This window comes from Pterocles gutturalis, unplaced genomic scaffold, assembly GCF_000699245.1.
Source record: "Pterocles gutturalis isolate BGI_N339 unplaced genomic scaffold, ASM69924v1 scaffold6404, whole genome shotgun sequence".
Classification (NCBI taxonomy): Eukaryota; Metazoa; Chordata; class Aves; order Pterocliformes; family Pteroclidae; genus Pterocles; species Pterocles gutturalis.
This window is the reverse complement of record NW_010135550.1, coordinates 1,160-21,930: the sequence shown is the minus strand read 5'-3', so window position 1 is coordinate 21,930 and position 20,771 is coordinate 1,160. Positions and strand designations below refer to the sequence as shown.

The following is a 20,771-nucleotide window of genomic DNA, read 5'->3' as shown; positions in this document are numbered from 1 at the left end:
AGAGGTGCCTGGAATCATCTCAGATTTCATTTCTAATAGCCGTAATCAGCGTTAGATCTACAATGCAGTCGAAACTGTTTCTATAGGTCATGGGGAGAAGCTTAAAGAAAAAAAAAGGCTACAGAGAGGATCCACGTCACTCAACTTCAATGATTTAATTTATCTAGCTTTGTCCTTAACAGTCAGGTTATGTGAGGCTGGCAGAGAAAGTAATAAAATGATTCCCAAGGTGTGTGGTGTACATGACTGTACAGCACAAAGGTGTTGGTCCTGTGGTTTGTGTCATTAAGAAGAGAAAAATGTGGGATTACCTGCACAGGGGATCTCGACAAATGTAATTAACAGATTTTGCATCTGCAGAGGAGCAAGAGAAAACAAGAGGATTCTAGAAATGTATTGAAATATTTTTTACTGGCACTAAAATTTGCTAGAAAATAGGTTTGGGACTGAAGTTATTAAAAGATTTCAGTGCAGAAGCGACACAATCACTGGTAACTGGCACTTAGGAATCGTTTTGTGAAACGTTATCTCTTCTGAAACTAGGGTAATGATACCTGAAGGTTTCATTCTAGGCATTTTTGGCTTTTCTAGCACCAGCAACTTGTTAATGCTAATCAGGTTTAAATTGTAGTACCTAATGCACTGTTTACCTGTGTGGAAGGGCATGCCTAGTGTGATACAGCTAACTTGCAAAACTAGGTTTCCATATGCAGACAAGTATCTTTTTAATGCAGAGAATTTATAGACGGGGAGCAATATGAAGTAGGTGTGAATATCTCTCCAGTTGCTGTCATGGTGTCAGGTAGTATAGGTTAGGCATAGGCGTGTTCATGGTTGTATTTGCTGTTGTATCCATCCAGGACATTGCGGGTACAGAGGTGTCCTCTTAATTCTAGATGTGTTGTACTTTATGTGGAAGTTGACATACACCTGCAGTACAGCAGCTTCATGATCGGATGAACAAAGGAATAGCCTCGTGACAAGTGGGCTGTTTGTACAAAAGTGAACCAGAAGAAAAGTGTCTGGTCTCACTTGTGGAGTATCTGTAGTTTCATGTAATAATTTCTTCTTGAGTTTCTGGGCTTCTAGTGTTACTTTGGTATTGGCTACCACCGGAAGATTAAGAAGCATGTCTCAATTTGATGTTCCAGAAAGAAAAACTGTTAATTTCACCATTTCTGTTGTGAATGAATATGTGTAGGCTATCTTTTTTACCTTTTTTTTTTTGTGTGTGTGTGTGGGTTGTTTTTTTGTTTTAGGGGGCTGATCTCTTCAAGGTGGATGGGGAAGTATTCCTAAAACAGGCAAAAGTGATTTGAGGCTGGTGTAGTACCTGTTTGTAATAGAAAAGCTTATTTGAAGCTAAGTAGATATAAAGTTGACGGTGTCCCTTTAAGTGTTTCTTTAAATCATAGAATTTTGTCCAATATTTCTTCTGTCCTCTTACTTGTTTTACATAGCATTATATGGAACCATTCCTAAGCTTTAATTCATTACAGAAAATAATGGGTTCACTTCCTTTTTAAGCAGGACAAAAGGAACAAGCTGTTGAATGGTATAAGAAAGGAATTGAAGAACTGGAAAAAGGAATAGCTGTCTTAGTAATTGGTCAAGGTAAGCCAGTTTTGAGTGTTGTGGAAAAGATTTTGGTTTATGGCTTCTTCGAAGTGAGGATAAATATGGTAGGTGCTAGGAATGGTCTGCTGTATGAACTCATTCGTAAGAGTGTTTCTTATTCCCCTTTTAGTTGTAGGTGAACACTGATCCATTTCTCTGTTCTACCTTAATGCTCTGGTCTGTAACAGATGCAAATCTTACTCCAAATATTTTCAGGCTATCCAAAATCATAAAGCAGTTAATGAAAAATAAACCACTTGATTTCTTATATAATGGGAATGCCAAAATACTGAGTTCTGATTTGATTTGCCAAAGTTGACAGTTCATGTTCTCACTTATCCAGAATTTTGTATTCCCTTCAGTATTACTGAAAAAGAAACACCCCAATTTGGAATGGTCTGGCATTGTGTTTCTGAATAGCTTATGCCAAATTAGATGAATGTTTCCAACAAAGGCAGAAAGACATCTGTGTATATGGAAACCTTTTAAGCTGTAGTGTAGAAGCAGGTACGTACCATAGAGAAACAGGTGTAGCGAAGGACTTGCTAAGAATTTCTGTCCTCAAAATAGTATAATAGCAATAATAATAACCCAACCGCCCCAAAAACCCCAAATCTGTAACTAACCGCTTTTGCAGACTGCTGCTTTGCTCCTCAGCTATGTTTAGAAGTGTTTGTGAACACTGTATAGTGACATGTTACTTATGCAGCAATACCGGTGGCATTTGATACAACCCATCTAAATTGCACAGTTAAAAAAAAAAAAAAGCTTGACTTGAACAGATATTATTTTTTAGGAAGTGGTGATATTAATGTCTGTAATTCTGTGTGTTTTGAAATGTAAAGGGACACAGTCAACTGAATTTAAATCTGTTAATTTTGCCAAAGTGAATTATTCCAAATTGTACTTACCTCTCAGTCACTTTTCAAGCTTTTTAAAACTCTTTTTTATTAGACTTCTGTTTAGAAAAATGCAGTGACAAAGAACATAAATTGGGTCAGCATGAGATTTTTTTCATAAGTTTTGCAACGATGTTCCTTAGGAGGGGGTAGGTAAGGGGTGGGAGGAAGAGGAGGGAAGGCTGGGTGTAAGATATTAGCACTTAAAAAAGTTAATTTGCCAAATTGTGTTTTAACATTGATTTTTCTTTGTAAGGTGATCAGTGTGAACGGGCTCGACGTCTGCAATCTAAAATGATGACAAATTTGGCAATGGCCAAGGATCGCTTGCAGCTTTTAGGTACCAGTTACAATTCATAACTTTGGAAAGTTTGTCATTATTTACACAACTTAATGTAATGCATTATTCTATAATATGACTTTATTTTTCAAGTGAAGGAGTCATTATCTGTGTAGGTTCTCTTTAAGTTTGGGTTTTAGTTGAGAGTAAGTACTATTTTTTCAATGCTGTTGATGGATTTTGAAATTGGACTCTTGGGACCCACTTCCCTCTGCTTAAAGAGATAGGTGTAAAAGTAACTGAGAAGTCTTTATACCATAGCACGCTTGACTCATAGACTGAGGAAGTCTTAACTAACTCTTGTTGGAGTTAGTTTAGGATTTCTGTGTTGGAACTGTAGTAAAACTTACAATATATTGCTGATCACGAGTGTGCCTTCTGCAAGTGTAAATACCTCACGTTCTGTTAACTCTGCTGCCACTTATATAACAATTTTCCTGATTATTCGTATGTACTGTAGTAATATTTCTTTAGCATTATGTAGACCATAATGTTATGAAATCCTAATTCTCATAATTTTTATCTAGTAGTATTCTATTTTAACACTAGCAGGTGAGATCACTTATTTTCAGAAGCATAGTGTTGTATAGTTTTAGCTCTATCAGAGTTAAGTGTTGTATATAAGCTATTAATGGACAGAGTAGGGTTGGAATCCAAGCAGGATTGGAAATGGCATCGTAAATGGCCATGATGAACAAAGATCCCCCTGCATCAAGCAACAGACACACAGCTTTGTGTAGTGCATCCTCTAAATTGAGAACTTTGGAGTGCTTTCAGTTTGGGCAGTAAAATGAAAATAAAGATTTATTTTTTTAATTACTCTTCAAGGGAGAACTAACAAATGTACTTGAGTTTAACTTGTGTATCTGCAGCACTTTAATCTTGCACTATTTTGTTTTGAGTTATACTAACTCCCCATTCTAGGAGCACACAGAGCAGGCAGGAAGACTCGTTCTTTTCTCCTCTTACACTTGCTGATTCTGTGGTCCTGACTGGTAATTGACAGGGAGGTTGTGACAACCACAAGAAAGTGCATCCCTTTTGTTTCCCTTGAATTCCTGGTGTCCTTAGTTCTTTTTGAAAAAAAATGAAGGGAACATGGAGTGAAAGACACTTACTGCTTCTGTACTTTATTATGAGTGTTTGTTGGTAGAACCTTAGTACAGGCAGAAAATGTATTTTCCGCTTCTTAGAGTTAGAGGCTGACTTCTAGAGGTAATATAAACTAGGGAACAAAAGAGTGAAAGTTATTACATGCCAACAATCTTTGATAAGGTATGGTTTGTTGTTGACATCCTAATTGCAAGTAACTAGGATTTCTTCCAAAAATTTGATGTTCTTTGAACCTTGAAGTAGCAGTGTCTGTATTTTGTGGGTAGTGCTTCATCCTTGCCTGAGTTATTGTAGTAGCGCCTGGGATGTTGATGAGTTTCTTACTTGCTGTACTCTGATTGAAAAGATTAAAAGCATAAATGTTGCAAAAAAACTAAAGTTGAAGTGAAGCTGGTACATTCATCTTTACTACCAGAGTGTGTGATGACGTGCTGTTTGTATTCTTATTCAGAGTGCAGATTGGAAGTTAAACAGATAAAATAGTATTTATTGCTTAAATCGATGTAAAATATGACAAATTTTTACTTGGAAATTATCAGAAGTTTAGTACTTTGTTCTGCTTACGTTCTTGTTCAGTTTGCACTAAGGATCTGCCTCAAACAATGAACCTGAGAGCAAAATTTGGATAGAAAGGAGCAAGTGAAGTCATCTGCCCTTTAGGAAGGAAAAATATGTTGTTTGGAGAGAGGTTCCAGTGGACTTAAATCCTCTCAAGCTTGATCATTATGGATCTATCTGAGTAATATTTGTTACACCATCTGGCCAACTTTCAAGTTTTGACAGTATCTGTTTTTATTACTTTGTCATTTTACATGGATTTTGTAGAAATTTAAGTTAATCCGGAGTTGAATTGCACATGCAATTCTAAACAAAGCTTTTAGCTTGTTACTTACAGCAACAGATATTTGGAAGTTTTTAAGTGATGTAGAGATGCTTTTGTAGTTGAACTAAACCTGAGGCTCTTGAAGCTCTTAAGGTTCAATAAAGTGATTTTTTCCTGTGAATCCAACTCTAAAGATCAAAGAGTGTTTACCTTTAGCTCTGTCAAATCTCTCAATTTCTTAAGGGAGAATAGACAAGTCCTTTATTGCATTAGCTGCCAGGATAAACCAGACTTAAAGTAGACAGTGTTATCAAATGTTTCATCCTGCTTGCTAGACAGAGATGTGATTGCGGACTGCCGAACTGAAATGCCATCCAGCCAAGCCAGTTATGTTGGTAATACATAGAAAGTGAAAATAAATCATATGGATTATAACTGTCCCTTAAAAATGCTCAGTGCTTTGATTTGTTGAAGTGTGTTGGATCATCAGTGTAAGCTGCATGACAGCGCTGACGGGGATGTTTGACACCATTGATGGGAGTGTGATGTCTGATCACACCCATGTGTTATCACCACGTGTCATCACACCACTGATGACCACTTAGACCAAGCGGTTGTAGCTCCTTACCTTGGATGATGGCTGTAGTATTTTGAGCCCTGTTTTCATCTTGAGTCTAAATGACTGCATCGTGTTCTGTTTAAAGCTGTACTATGACACAGCCCGAAAGCTGAAGTTACTCCAGGTGTGTTTCACAGCACCTCAGGGTGACTTGATCACTTTGGCAGTCCAGTGACAATATTGAGATGTGCTAGCTGTCAAGGGACAAGTTCTGCCATATGAATTGGTGGCAGCCCCTGTTTTTGACACAGTGTATGGTGTGTTAGCTGTGCAGTTGTTTAGATGAGTGGGTAAATATTGCTCTGATGGTCTTCATAGTGTGTTCTCCTATTCCAGAGACTTTCTGTATGAGCTCAGATCTCTGTTGGCGCTAGTGCCTTGCTGTGTATTGTGTGTAGCTCCAGTATTTTGATTGAAGAGTGCACATGACACATAATTCAAATATCTTTCATCAGTATCCCCACTGGTAGTAAGTGCCTGTGTGTAGATATGGGCTTCAATGGACACCTTTTGGGATTCTTCTGCTTTCTTGGAGGTAATGGTGGTTTTGCTTCAGGCTTGTGTTATAGGGTAACTTTTTTTTTTTAGTTACAAATCAGTTGCCTTGAACTCAAGGTCTAGTGTTGCCTGAATACGAGAATGGCTGCAGTGGTGTTTATTAGGTAGGTTTATCTCAATGTTGTGTCATCAAGGAGAAATAATGAATGAGATTCTGCAAACCTTTTTTTTTTTTTTTTTTCCCCAGACTGTCTGGGGACAGAGGGAGAAAGCATTTAGATGGAAGGAGATAGGGTGTCCTGTTAATTCCCTGGAATAATATTTAGTAGCTCAATTTATTTTCATTATTCCAGAGGGCTCTACAGCTACACTCTCAAGAAAAGTGATATATTTGCTTTATATAATTTTATGTGCAATATTAAAATTACATGTTAATATGTAATGTGAAGAGAAGAGAGTGTGTGAATTGAAGCTAGACAACAGTTGGATTACTTTTTTTTTTCTTGCAGTTTTGGAGTTCCTGAATATGTGTTACTTGCTAAACCATTGATAATTGTGGTAAAATCCCAGTCTCAAACTGTAGTTGATTTTACTACGGTGACTTGCTAGAAAGATGGGGTTTTTTTAAAGGTCAGAAATGTATGTTCTCCAAAACGTAACTCATTATCTAATACCTTATCAAGTCTATTAATACTAATTTTCATTTTGTAAGCTTCTCTATGTACTTCCCATTCAGATTGCATGCACTGGGCAGGGAGTAAACTCTTCTGGTATCTCCTGCTAAAACAGCACACCGTGTTTGCGGTCAGTTGTACTAAAAGGACTGCTTAGACTTCTTCAGAGGGAGGTTTTTTAGGGTAACTTCTTGCAAGTTACAAAGCTTGTGGTTGTTTGTAGGCTGTTCTTGTATGACTAACATTTTGTTGTTTTGCTGTACCCGACTCTTCAATGCTTTCAATTTAAAACAAAGTGAACCCTGGGTGCACATACTGATCTTGAACTTTAGCTTTTCGTATTTGCCTGTGGCTGCTCAGTTTCCTAAACCGCATCTTGTTCAGTCTGGATATTATTATTATTAAACCATCACCTAAACTATTGGGTCTAAAGATACTTTTCAGGGAAGTGAAGTGGTGAGTGATCAGGAACAGGCATAAGAAGAAAGGAATGAAGCAGAAAGACTGGAAAAAAGATTTATAATAGACAAAGAAGTGGAAGCAAGGAGGTGTTTATGCTTGTTGCTTGTATGATCTGCAGGCTCTGAATGGCGATTCTTCCTCCATTCAGGGCATTTATGATCTTGGCTGTGCATGTTTTCAGTAGCATTTGGCTTCTTTTTCAGTGTGTGCTTTCATGTTGCCAGAGGACATCGCTCCTCTACTTGGCCATCTGTTTTCCTGTCGCTTCTTGGTACTGTTATCTTTTGGGGAGAGGAAAAAAAAAAGGGAGGAGGGGGAGTGTGACAATATATGCCTTGCATCCTTACAATCCATGTTTTGTTTTTACGAAGAAGGTGTGTGAGTGAAATAAAGGTGGGAGACGCTGCAAAGCACCCCAAAAATAAGCCCTAGAGGTATTTCACTGCAGTGGGAAAAGCAGGAGTGGTAGGTGAGCCACAGTCCTCAAATAGTTCTGAGACTTAATTCTTGTTTTGTGTGTCGTTTGCAGCCTTACACCTCTTTGAGTTATGCTTTGGCTAGTTTATCATGACTTCTTTCTCCTTAATCTCTAACCTTATAAATCTTGTATTCAGATGCTTCTGAAGTTAATCCTCTTAAAGAACATGGACTTCATGGCAATTTTATTGACTTAATATCAAGGCAATTATATTTCTAAATAAAGATCTTGAAAGACATCTTCGTAATGTATATATGGTGTTTTGCTTGAGTAGCTGAGGTTTCTGTGAAATGTTAACTGGCTGTTACTACTAAAGTGAAACATTTAATATGCAGGAAAGTGATGACTCCTTGCAGTTGGTCAAAGTAACACCTTGGGGAGGACTTTCAGAAATGGGTTGCCAACACAAATATTTAGTAAATGAAGTTAAATTAATTCTGACCATAGCTTTTGGGAAGTAACTACAATCACTAGACTGGAACGATTGTTGTAATCAACTCAGCCGTAAATGGCTAGTTTTAAAGCTGTTTTCACTCATGCTCATACGGACAGAATTTTCTTACAAGTTTGCTGAATATGTAGAATAGATAGAAATACTTTTACCTTTAACCCTGTATCAAGTATAACAAAACCAAACTTGACATTTGTGTGTTCAACATACATAAATTTTCTTGGTTCATTTTTTCTTTTTGTTTGTTTATTTTGTCCTTTTTCCTCCCTCCCCCTCTGTCTACTATGTAGAGAAGCTGCAGGCAGTTTTGCAAATTTCCAAGCCGCAAATGGAGGTCTATAATGACAGTACTAACCTGGCATGCCGCAATGGACATCTCCAGTCAGGTGGGTTTGGTTTTACCAGCGCCTATTGAGGGGATGTCTCTCAGTTTCTGGTGTATTACAAGGAAAAATATGCAATGTTGTGTTCTGACCCCACCAACTTTTAAGAAAATGGTTTTATATTTCTGTTTTTAAAGGCTTTGTATAAAATGCATTCCAGCCATTTTATGGCTTTGACAGCACTGTTTTATTTTGTAGTATTCAGTTCTCTCTTACAATGACTATCCTAGAATCCAAAACTATTTACTAAGGCAATATTTTAGAAAAAAATTTTCATGTTATATTCTTAAAGGGATTAAATTAAACCTGTTTTAGCAACTGTCAAAGCCAGTGTAGGATACACAGGTTATATATTGTGCCTACATCAGTAGTTCTTCCTTTATGATATTGTGAGAGCGAATATACATTTTCATTAAGCTGCTTTAAATTTCAGGTTTTTTTACTCTGAGAAAGTGATACACGATTAAAACAAGGAGGGGGCAAAAAACAGCTCTTGCTTTTTGTTAAGGAAGGTTGTTTTTTATCCTTTCCTGGAAGACTGTACCAGGGATACTAAAGTACCAGAAGTAAACTTGTTTGTTCATATACAAGGAGTAAAGTTGCTGTGAAGTTTGTGACTTGTCATCATGGAATGTTTTAAGCCACCAGTAAGCTATTGTCACAACCGTTGTCTCAGCTGATAATTCGTACAGTAGACTATAATTAGGTTAAATAAAATAGAGAGCTAACAAGCAATGGAATTTATCCAGCTTGTCTACTGAGTTAAAGTAGTATTCAGTTTTTCAAGTAACTAACTTGAATCTTACTGTAAATCACATGCTTTTCTTATTTTTTTTAGCTCCATTTCTAGTTCTTAACTCATCTTACTGTTTGTTTTTATTCTTTCTTATGTATGAGAAGTTAAAGTAGTGGAGCTATGTCGTGCTAGGCACCTTTAGATTATGTTTGGTATTTTTGTTAACTGCATTTGTCAAAAAGATGTAGTTAAAATGGCTCATCAGTATAAGTTCCTATATAGATTGACCTCGAGAACTCTCTACCTTAAATAATCCAGTACAAGTCCTGTATTTTTACCTGGTTGGCTAGAGATTGAATGAACAAATACATACATGTACACGCAGAAGTTGATAACATGGTCTGTGTGGTTTGATATGAACAGCATTTTCTTTAAACTCTCTCCTTTAATTTTTTTTTTTGTACCTTTTTCTCAACATATCTCAGAATTGGAGGCTGCAGAAGGTTAAACTGAACTTTGACTGTTAAAACCTTAGTTTAGTTACTTAATTCTCTTAGTAACAAAGCATAGAGTATCCATTGGCATCTATTGGAAATGAAGAAACATTTGGCTGGTTCTGTGGCAGATGTCTTTATTTACAGAAGTTCCTGGAGCAGGAGGTGGTTGCTGTTGGTAAACTTGTGGGAAAGTGGTGTTGGTGAATTTACCTTTCTGGAGTCGTACTCCTAGTGACTCATAGAAGATGAATGACTGAACCACTTCTTCAAAATCGTGAAGGAGGGGGTAGAGAAAAAACTGCAAAGGGCTGTGATCTTCTGGGGATGCTTTTTTCTCTGAGAGAGTGTCTTCCTACTTTCTGAAAAGGAGTGTGGGTTAACAGACAAACTTTCATTTAGCAGACTTGGTGGGATCTGAGGAGAGACAGAAGGACTAAAGAGCAGGTCATCAAAAATAGGTACCAGATGTCTACTGATTACTTTGAAGTAAGAGGCTTGTTCCATTTCCATTTGCATTTATGCCACCAAAGGTAAACCTCTGACTTCCGCAAGTTATGAATCTAGAGGTTTGCGCAAAGTAGCAAACCTCTCCTGCAGCTGTGAGGTCCCTGATAGCACCAGGAAAATCAGCCTGTTAATTGTTGTCTGAATTTCTTAATTGGCTGGTGCCTACACACACGTGCTTGCTCTCTCACACTGTCTCTGTCTCTTTCTTTGGGGTGTAGGGGGGGAGGAAATCTTGTTCATGAGAACATATTGGTGCTACTCTCTTTTCTTAAAGTACTGTATGAGTTTTGCTTCAATCTGCTAGTCGTCTTGCTGTTGTTCTCCCTTTATACATGTTGTAATAAAGATAGTATTTTCACACCAACAGCTGCACTCAGTAAAAAGAACACAAAGGAGATGACAGATCCTTAGAAAACCATACAAAAATCAGCTTGCAGGCTACCTGAAATAAGAGGACTGCTGTTATTGAGAAAGTAGGGGTACTGCACAGGTCCTGAGCCACAGGGCTCTCGCATAAACTTAATTTTTCTATCCACATAAAAGTATTACCTGCGCTGTTGCCTCATCAGGCTGGTCTCTCTGAAAGTCAGGGATTTTATGAAGTGTGAAACATGGTCATTCATAGTTTTAACATCAAGAAAGTGCCTTTCTACCCTTCCTTAGGTCAGAAAGTGCTTTGCTTTCTTTCATTTGCCTTTAAAGGGCAAAGTCTTTAAAGATGTTTTTGCCTCTTCATTCTGTCTGATATTCTGTTCTCAAAGCTATACTGTGCATTTTTTTTATTTCCAGAGTGTTACTGATTTGATATTCTTGCTACTTTCAAGATACTATTTTTAAAGATGTTTTTGCCTCTTCATTCTGTCTGATATTCTGTTCTCAAAGCTATACTGTGCATTTTTTTATTTCCAAAGTGTTACTGATTTGAGATTCTTGCTGCTTTCAAAATACTATTTCTATCAGCCTTTCAGGCCAATTTACTTGATTTTAGCAAAAAATACTACCTATCCTTGTCTTCCTCATTCATAGTTTCCCAACTTATCTGAATAAGTAGAGATTTTTATTGAAAATGTATGTGATAGATTTGTTATGAGGTTTTGTAAGACCTCATTATAGCAGTATCGCCTGCCCTTCAGTTGCAGAAGGCTGCGCAGTAACTTAAGAATAGTAACAAGTACCCTTGACCAAAAACCTTCTATTTTTATACATTTTTTAAAATATCCGTCAGTCTTGCTTTCATAGCAGTCTTAAATTAGATATAAAACAATTTAGCTGTTTTGTTGGATTTTTTTTTTCCTTAGGCATGCTTGTTTTCCTTTGCACTGTGGATTGTTGTTTTTAGTTTTTAAACTAGATTGGGAAGAAGATTATACCAGTCTTGCCAAAGGCATAATTTATGAGTTTTATGAACTTATGTACTGGGCACATGGTACTTAGTAGAATTACAGCAATTCCAATATACCATTTTACATTTGATGTGTAAATCTCAGCATGACATATGGTCAGAGAGGGCATTGAATCTCCATTTCTTAGCACAACATTACTACTGTACAAGTAGCTAGTGTTTTATCTTAGTTTTCACTTGGAGGGATTTGCTGGCAGGTCTTTAATAGTAGGCGGGTATTGGCAATATTTTTCAAATTGTAAAAATCCTACTCTTAATACTGAATTTTTTAAAGGAGTTTCCCAAGTAGAAGAACAAGTAGCGATGAGATCATTTTTATTACCATAATTTGGCAACAGTAGATCTTTTACTCATGTGGCTCTGTCAGCTCGAAAGGAGAACAACTGTGTTCCTGATCTGTGTAGCTGTGCTACCACTTGAAACAGGGAACAGCTCCTTGTTAGTTGCTGAAGTTTTCTGTTAGGTAGCTTTTATTACTGAGTGTACCTATTTGAAAAATCTGAATCTAACGCTGGGATCTACCCAGATCTGTGCAAAGGGACCTGGCGGTCCTGGTGGACAACAAGCTCACAGCGTGCTTCTGCGGCAAAGAAAGCCAGCAGGATGCTGGGCTGCATCAATAAGGGCATCAGTGTCAGCGAGAAAGAAGTCCTTATCCCACTCGGAGTACTGTCCTCAGTTTTGGTCCCCACTGTGCAAAGAAGATGTGGACAGGCTGGGGAGGGGCCAGAGAAGGGCCACGAAGATGATAAAAGGACTGGGAAGCCTGGCATATGAGGAAAGGCTGAGAGAACTGGGTTTGTTCAGCCTTGAGAAAAGCAGGCTGAGGGGAGACCTTATTGCCATGTTGCTGTATTTAAAGGGAGGCTACAAAGAAGATGGGAGACTCCCTTTTTGCAAGGAGTCACATGGGGAAGACAAGGGGCAATGGGTACAGGTTATTCCTGGGGAGGTTCTGATTGGACAAAGGAAGAAAATTTTTCACAATGAGAACGATGAGCCTTTGGAATAATCTCCTCAGGGAAATGGTGGGTTCCCCAACAATGGACACTTTTAAGCTTTGGCTGGACAGGGTACGGGGCCATCTTGTCTAGACCGTGCTTTTGCCGAGAAAGGTTGGACCAGATGATCCTTGAGGTCCCTTCCAACCCAGTATTCTGTCATTCTATGAATATGGTCTTTGAAGGAATTACTGTTTTGGGGGCTATTGTGAATGCTGATCCTGAATAACTGTCAATCTTGCAATTGCAGCACGTATTTTGCTGTGCAATATTTGCAAAAAGTATAATTGACTTCCTTTTAAAATACAAAGCTTACTCTTGTCTTTATTAAATAAATAAGCTAGAGTTCCATGTTTCCCAGATTGCTTCTATGTTTCCAGGTGTGTAGTATGGTCAAGCTTCTCTTAAAGTCGTTCAAACATATCCTTACTTTATCTTTAAAAACAGTTACATATAATAAATACATTTTAACATTTCTCCCTTTAAGGGAATCTGAAATTGAGCACCTGTGTCTGCAGCTTATCACAATTTAACCAACAGGAAATCTCAGACAAAATTTTGCTCCTTGCTTGTTTGTAATTTGTTTGTGTTGTGTATATATTTGGATGGCAGATTAAAATGGCAGGGATGCTTTCAGGACCAGTTATCATTTCTGTATGATCTAGTGGCATGAGCTTGGAGCTTTAAAGTAAATTATTCTGTCCAGTCAAGAATAAGAGAGTAAAATGAAAATGATCAAGCCCCTATTACTGTCCACTAAGTGTGTATGAAGTAGACAATTGAGTTGTTCAACGTTTAGAATATATGTGACAAAATGCTGTGGTCCCGTTTTGTGATTAGAACATCTTTTCGTCAGTTCCTTACTGTTTTATACAAAACAGTAGAATACTTGGCAAAAGACTGCTGGAGATATTACAGAGGTTTTAAGGCTATTTACAGCATATTTTCAGTCTTAACAGTATGCAGATGACAAATACAAATGGAGAAGAAATGTGTTTTGGGATTTTGGCATTTATTAACAGCAATATATATTTCACATAATGGAAACAGTAGGGGCTATCGGTTTGACAAGTGACATGTGTGTTCTTAAACATTTCACACTTTATAAATAGGGAAACTTTAGATAAACTTATTCTGAAAAGTTTGATCACATCTATTTACTTTTTCAATGAAAATTTGTGTATGAAATCAAGTTTCCTATGGAGTTGACACTGAGGAATTATGTTCAAGGGTAGTTCATAAGAGATTCTTTCTGTGCTCCCCATTAGGACTGACCACACGTGAACTCAGTGGTCTTGATTCCTGGAAGTACAATTAGAGTAAATCATAATTTGTATTTAAACCTTTCTCTCTTCCCTTTTTTCCCCCTTCCTGTATTTCCAGCTTCCTGAAGTACTCTTTACCTGTGCAGTTTTGTGATACTCAAAATTGCAATGTGTGTATGTATCGTTCTTGATAAATGGGGGTAGTTCTGCGAAAGTGTGATAATTGAGCAATGTGTTAGGGTGAAGGAGATAAGAGGAGAAACTGCTGTAGGTTTGTGAAGCCTTCCCATGTTGACTTTAAGCCAGCGGTGCAAATGAGGCCAAAGTGTTGAGTAGCTAGATTCATATGCTGCTTTTTGAACTTGAAAGGTACTGGGTATGCCTAATTTTGAAGAGTTTTTGAGTTGGAAGTTGGAATGACTAAGTAAATTTAACTACCTCTGGATCTGTGTGTGGTTTAATCAGTAGCCAGTTTTGGTTGTTTTTTGGGGGGGTTTTTTGCCCCCCCCCCCCCTTTTTTTTTAACAAGAAATATCTTACAGGTAAATCTAGTTCATTATATTCAAGTTCCCTTGTTTTTTGCATATCGATACCTCTACATTGTGTCTGATGACCCCTGCAGAGTTTCTGTAACTCTGAAAAGGGTTAGATTTGTGACTGATGAAAGGCTTTAGAAGCTTGTTAGCCAAGTAGTTCAACACATGGATAACTGCAGGCTGTGTGAAGATGTACATAGGGAAGACTCTATGTTTAAAGAGGCTGAGAACATTGTAGTAATTCATTAATCCTTCCGTGATACTGTTTCACTGAAGTATTCTTACTTGAATTTTTTAAACTCAACATTCAAAATTATGAGGCTTTCTATTTAAAGTGTTTTTCACAGAACTGCAATATTATAAATGAAAAATTCTTCGTAGAGTCATTAACTTCCTTAAAAATCAGAGTTCTTTGGCCTGCTGCTGAAGACTAACAAGACAAACTGAATTGCAGATTTCTAAAATCTTAGTGGATAAACTTGTAGCTGAAATCCATTGTGAGCTTCCTTGCCTCTGATGCCATATTTCTCTTATCTAATCAAAAGGCTCCTTAATTCTTTTAAAAGGATATAAAATAAGGCAGTATTTACAGTGTCCATTGTAGATGACTGTACGAGACAGCTTCCATTACTGTATTCCCACCACAAAAGGCCCCTGATCTGATGCGGTGCTCTAATCATTAACCAGCCTGACCAACCTGCATGCTTGCTGTAGCACTTTCTTACCTCTTTGTCTCTGTTTTGGTGTTTGACACTTGCCATTTCTATGCCAAGGAACCTTATTTTATCATTTATCCCGTATGGAGAATGTAGAAATCGAGTGCTGTTTCACTTAGTCTGGACAAAAATAGCCTTTTGTAGTTTAATTACCTGTGGCCAATGTGTTATGTTTTATCTGTCATCTGATTTGAGACCTTCCTGCTCCATCATGAAGTGAATTAGAGTAAGTGTGAACAGAATGTGTGGTGGTTGAATTCAGTGGCATAGTACAGTGTTTTAAGACTTTATTTTAAAAGTATGAAGGTAAGCTGCTTCAGAGATGTCCATGCAGAATTTACTTACACCTTCAGATTCCTAAAGTGAGATAAAATTATAAAAAAAAAGCTCCTGGTAGTTGCTTGCAGGTATAACTATTTTAGTTTTCCCAAACTGAAGTGCCTTGGTAAAGCTTCTGGGTGAAAGGTGCTAGATGGTGTTAGCTGATGTACAAAGTGACTGGCCTGCTCACATCACTTAAGGAATGAATGCTCTGAATCTAATGGCTTGAAATTGGAGGATTATTATAATGATTATTTTTAGGAGTTCTTGGGAAGGAAATCTTCTGGCTTGTGTTGTGTCGTTTTTTGTCTTAATGAATAGATGGTGTTCTTCCCTTGTTACAGGACTTAGCCATCTCCAGCTTTTCTGAGGTGCCTAACTAGTGTTGGTTTTGAGAGCCTCTAAAAATGCAAAACTTAACTTTAAGAGAAAGCTGTAGTTAATACCCCTTAAAAGTACTAAACCTGTTTTTAAAACTTGTATTATTCTGCTGTAATACTTTATATATGTGTCAACAATACTATCTTCAAGTTAGAATTGATGGTAAAAGTATGACTGCTGAAAATGTTCTCGTGACGTTGGTTTTCTTTATAGAAAGCGGAGCGGTTCCAAAAAAGAAGGATCCCTTAACACACACGAGTAATTCCCTTCCTCGTTCAAAAACTGTTGCAAAAACTGGATCCACAGGCCTTTCAAGTCACCACAGAACACCTAGCTACAGTGGGATATCAACTTCTGTGTCTAGACCAGCACCTAATCCTGCAGCATCAACTCATAAGGTATGGTAAGCATAAATATAGCAGTATACACTTGGAAAGTCAATGTAAATTCCAGAACAAACTTTGGTTTTACTGCCTTTGTTGCAGTATTGTAGTAGCAGGAAATTTTAGTGAAAAAAACAAAACAAAAAACCACAACACTAAACCCCTAAATTCTTGGCCAAGCCTCTTGAGCTAGGCTGCAAAGTGGATTTCAGAAATTGGGAGGCATTGGGTGGCTTCATCGGCAAATTATAATACTTGCTTTGAAAATTGTGTGGGAAACTGAGGGAAGCTTATCTAGGAGAAAAATAAATTGTACTCCCAGTATGTAAAGGATGGAGAAAAAAACCCTCTTAGTCCAGAACTGCAGATCTTCCCCTTGTGTGCTCCTTCTCTTCCAAAGCATGTGTGCACAGGTCGTATTGCAACCACATTGAAAAGCAAATTATGGTTACACTGTGACGGAAATACAAAAGTAAGTCTTGTACTAATAAGATAGAAAAATGCTGCGTTTCTTTTGACCCATCCCTTTCCCTTCTGTCCTTATCTCCCACCTGCTACTCCCACAGTAAAGTAGAATAAAGAGCAGAGTGGACAGAACATAAATGTGGTTAAGCATTATTGTGGCCTGTTGGCAAAGCGTGACAGCAGTAGAAATTCTTGCTTATAGGTATTGAGAATGTGAAACAGTTTGTGGCGCTTTATTTCTAGAGTATGCAGGGGGAAAACACCATCATTAATGAATTTTCTCCAAAAAACCCCCACCAAAATAACCAAAGAAAATCCAACCCAAAATCAAACCAAAAAACCCCTCTTCACGGGAGCCTAAGATGTTCTACCTGTGGCTGAATGTGATAGCATGATCTATCGCAAAATACAGCAGCAGCGTATCTGGTATATGTTATCATATTAGATTTTACTGGAGCATATGAAATGTAATTTTGCGAACGGTATGTTTTAAAAGTATGAAGTTGATTTTCTGGGTGTGTTTGGGTTTTTTCCCTCCCCCCCTCGTCCAGGCTGCTCCTAAAAACAGCAGAACAAATAAGCCTTCTACTCCTACTACTGCTCCTCGAAAAAAGAAAGACTTGAAGATATTTAGAAATGTGGACAGTAATCTTGCTAACCTTATCCTGAATGAAATTGTTGATAGGTAAGTCTGAAGAAAAGTAGGCTTTTCAATGCAGAAAAAGAGTTTTCTGTTCAGTACAATCTTGGTCTGCTTGGAATGAATGGTACTTTCTGTTTGTTGTGGGTTTTGGGGGGATTGTTTTGGGTTGTTTTTTATGTTATTGTTGTTGTCACTTTGGCAAAAGGATGAAAATTCAAATCAGAAATTCTTATTTTTTTAAATATTTAGCAATATAAGTTCTAGATTTTCTCAAAAGGGTTCTTATAAATAGTCAAATGAATTAAATTAGTCAGCTGCAGCTGAGAAAGAGTATCTCATTGTTAGACTAATTAGTATTCCATTTCTTTGTTAGTGGGCCAGCTGTCAAATTTGATGATATTGCAGGGCAGGAACTGGCTAAACAAGCTTTGCAAGAAATTGTTATCCTTCCTTCTCTTAGACCTGAGGTAAGCAACTGAGTATTGTTATCACTGTCACAGAATCAAAGAAATGTATTGTGCTTCACGCATGAAGTTGTGATTCTTGAATCCTGTATTTACTGGTTATGGTTGGTATCGATAGCTGTCTTGGAAAAGGAGAATGAAGAATTTATGTGTTAAAATACTGCCATGAAATTCCTTGTCTTCTAGTTAGTCAATGTTGGAGAATGTGACTGAGGCAATATCTTAAAAAAAACCACCCAAAAACAAAAACAACCCTTGGCGAACCACAAACCCGTGAAAAACCAAACAAAAAATCCTGAAAAGTTGTGAGTCTGACTGTTCCAGATAGCTATAGCTGTGTCCCCAACCCTATATGGGCATGGAAAGGACAAAGCCCAGAACTGGAAGAGTGAAACAGCTGAGATTTGTATCGGTAAATTAAGTCATGACACTATCTGATTTGAAAAATGTTAAATTGGTATTGTGGTCATGTTCTCTGTGTAGATGTTGGTTAGACGCTCTGAATAGTCTGTTCACCGCAGGAGAGGATGCAAAGAACTGTAGTAGTGAACAAGCAAGTACACTGAGGTGTATAACATTTGAGGGCAGATTTCCTCTTTAGTTGACTGAGTGGAAATTGGTAATTTCAGCTTTTATTTTATTTACCATAGGTGGTACCTTAACTACTGTGACTGCCTAGATTCAGGTCTGGTCTATATACTACTGGAATTATTCTGAGCCACTTTTTAAAAAAATTAAATTGGTCATTTTCTGAAGTTGAACTTGCTAAAAGTTGATGGACTCTTGGAGAAGTTGCATGCAATGATTCACTGCAGTGTTGATTATTCAAACAAAATTGCTGTTCATTCTTTGTTTGCTTCTGGGTCCCTTTTGTCACATTGACAGGGGACTGGAGTTGCTCTGTGGTCTTCCTCTCTCGTTTAAGGCAGTTTCTGGTTTTGAAGGGATGTGAGGAAGAAACCCTAAACCTGGCATAGCGTCACAGGAATACTAGCCCTGAGGAAAACAAAGCTTTGGCATCAAATATGCATGCTCTGGTCTTATGCAGAAGGAAAATGTCGTTGTACTGCTCTGTTGTTGTAGTGCTGTAGTATGCCACGTTTGTTGTTCAGTAACGCTAATACAATGAGCTGGGTGGGAAGGACTTGGAGATGTGAGGCTTAGAGTAGTTACGACTCTTTTCCGATAGCAGTTGGTATTTTCAGTAAGGTCATCTTCGTATTACTGTAGCTAGCAACGGGCCTGACCTTGGTGAGATACAACAAGGACAGAGAATGCTATGAATTTTTACATGTTCCTTGGAAGAAAAGAGGTTGGTTTTATTCTTTGTAAATGAACATGATAGATCTGGCAACTAGAGGGGAATATTTAATCAACTAAGTATTACTTCAGTTTTAACCTTAATGAAGCTTTGAGCTTAAATTCATACTTAAACAATTCAAGTAATGGTATTTTTGTAGGAGAGCAAGAGTTGAGGTGAATAAACAGAAAACACAGGCGAGAGACATGACTACAACCATTTCAGGAGTAAGAGGCTAATAAAACGGTAGCAATTAGTTCAGACCATGTTTAGTATGATTAGTCTGTTAATAAAAACTTTAAAAATTCAGCGTGTCTCAGCGATAAATGGTGGTCGTTGCGGCGGAACTGTGGTTGCTCATCTTAAAAACACTACTCGGTAGTGGAGCCCTTGCTTATCATGGGTATCGTGGGAAGGAGTGCCTGCCAGCAATGGTGTTTGGACACGGTGTTATATATAAGTGACTCCCTGCTATTCCTTTTGTTTGTTTGTTGGAATTACTGGAAGCTGGAACGGAGGGGTGAGCATGAGGCCAAACCCAGACCTCTGAAACTCTTGAAGAAAGTGGTAAAGACAAAGTACTGGGGCAGACAGGCTGCAGGATTAAGCACAGGAGATGTGCTCCGTGAGGATGTGTAGCTTTGCTTGCTCTGATGCTACATATGATGGGTGCAATTTTATGGCATAGGAAAGATGAATCCAATGCAAAGTGAGAAGCAGGAGATTATTATCAGTAGCATTTAGAGAGAGTAGGTGGTTGTTAAGCAATGTTTTAAATAGTTTTGATCAAACTTAAGTCTTCTCAAGTTTCATTTAATAAAAATAAAAAAAAAAGAGATGAAGTGGTTCTTCCATATGGAGTTAGCAGGAACATTGCTTTAACTCGCCTACTACACACCTGCATTTTCCCCCTTTTTAAATGGAATTGATGCTTTAAACTTGTTAGGCAAGTCTGTCTTGAGGAATGTGTTATCCTGTTATCCTCGTTTCACAGTGCCTCTGTGCACAGAACGATGATAATGTGATGTAACTGTTGTGTGGGAAACAACAGTGACACGCATTAGGTCAAGTTAGTTTAGTTCTCTAAAATCCTGTACTGTTGTAGCACTGCTCCTGTTGCTGCTGGTGCCAGCCAGTGAGCCATTCCTCAATCTTAAACCATTTTCTTAGGAGATAAATCACTATCTTCTTTAAGTCTTTGAAGGTAACTTGCCGTGATGTACTTTTCAGTTATTTACAGGACTTAGAGCTCCTGCACGTGGATTATTGCTCTTTGGCCCACCAGGAAATGGGAAGACAATGTTGGTGAGAAAATTATTCCATTCATGAGTTGGTGGGCTTAAAATGTAACCATGAGTGGTGGCTTTTGGTTTGGGTGTTGTAGTAATAAACTGTGTTCTTCCTGGATATGTGTTATGGTGTCAACACAAAAATACAAAATTGTTCTTAACTGCATTTTATGGGGGAGGGAATTGCTAAACTGTGCTCTGTTTAATTCTCTTCGATATCACAGGTAATGTTTTAAAATTTAAACCAGCAAGTCCAAGTTTCATTTTCAGAGGGTAAAAGTAACATGATCAATTGTTTGTGTACAGCAGTGATTAAGCACAAATGGTCTCCTCTCCACTAAAATATACTAGAAGTGCATTTTGGAAATGGGGAAGGAGCACGGTAGCAAGAAAGGGAGTTGTCTGACTTCCACACTGCTATTCAAGGAGGGTTGTGGAACTGTCTGGCTGCTGCTTGTTTTCTTCAGCCCGATGCACTGGGTTCAGGGAACTGGGGGGAAATGGCTGT

General features: G+C 37.9%; 1 protein-coding gene across 1 annotated transcript in view; it reads left to right on the top strand.

Annotated features, from left to right (window-relative positions):
* Nucleotides 1-830: 830 nt before the first annotated feature.
* LOC104467958 (spastin-like) overlaps nucleotides 831-20,771 on the top strand; it is a gene marked incomplete at its 3' end in the record, with an annotated part of 20,763 nt that continues 822 nt past the window's right edge. The window contains exons 1-8 of the mRNA XM_010081934.1: nucleotides 831-870; nucleotides 1,531-1,614; nucleotides 2,773-2,856; nucleotides 8,265-8,360; nucleotides 15,933-16,117; nucleotides 17,119-17,252; nucleotides 17,584-17,677; nucleotides 20,205-20,279. Of these exons, the coding sequence (XP_010080236.1) occupies nucleotides 831-870; nucleotides 1,531-1,614; nucleotides 2,773-2,856; nucleotides 8,265-8,360; nucleotides 15,933-16,117; nucleotides 17,119-17,252; nucleotides 17,584-17,677; nucleotides 20,205-20,279 (792 nt within the window). The remainder of the gene's footprint in view (nucleotides 871-1,530; nucleotides 1,615-2,772; nucleotides 2,857-8,264; nucleotides 8,361-15,932; nucleotides 16,118-17,118; nucleotides 17,253-17,583; nucleotides 17,678-20,204; nucleotides 20,280-20,771) is intronic.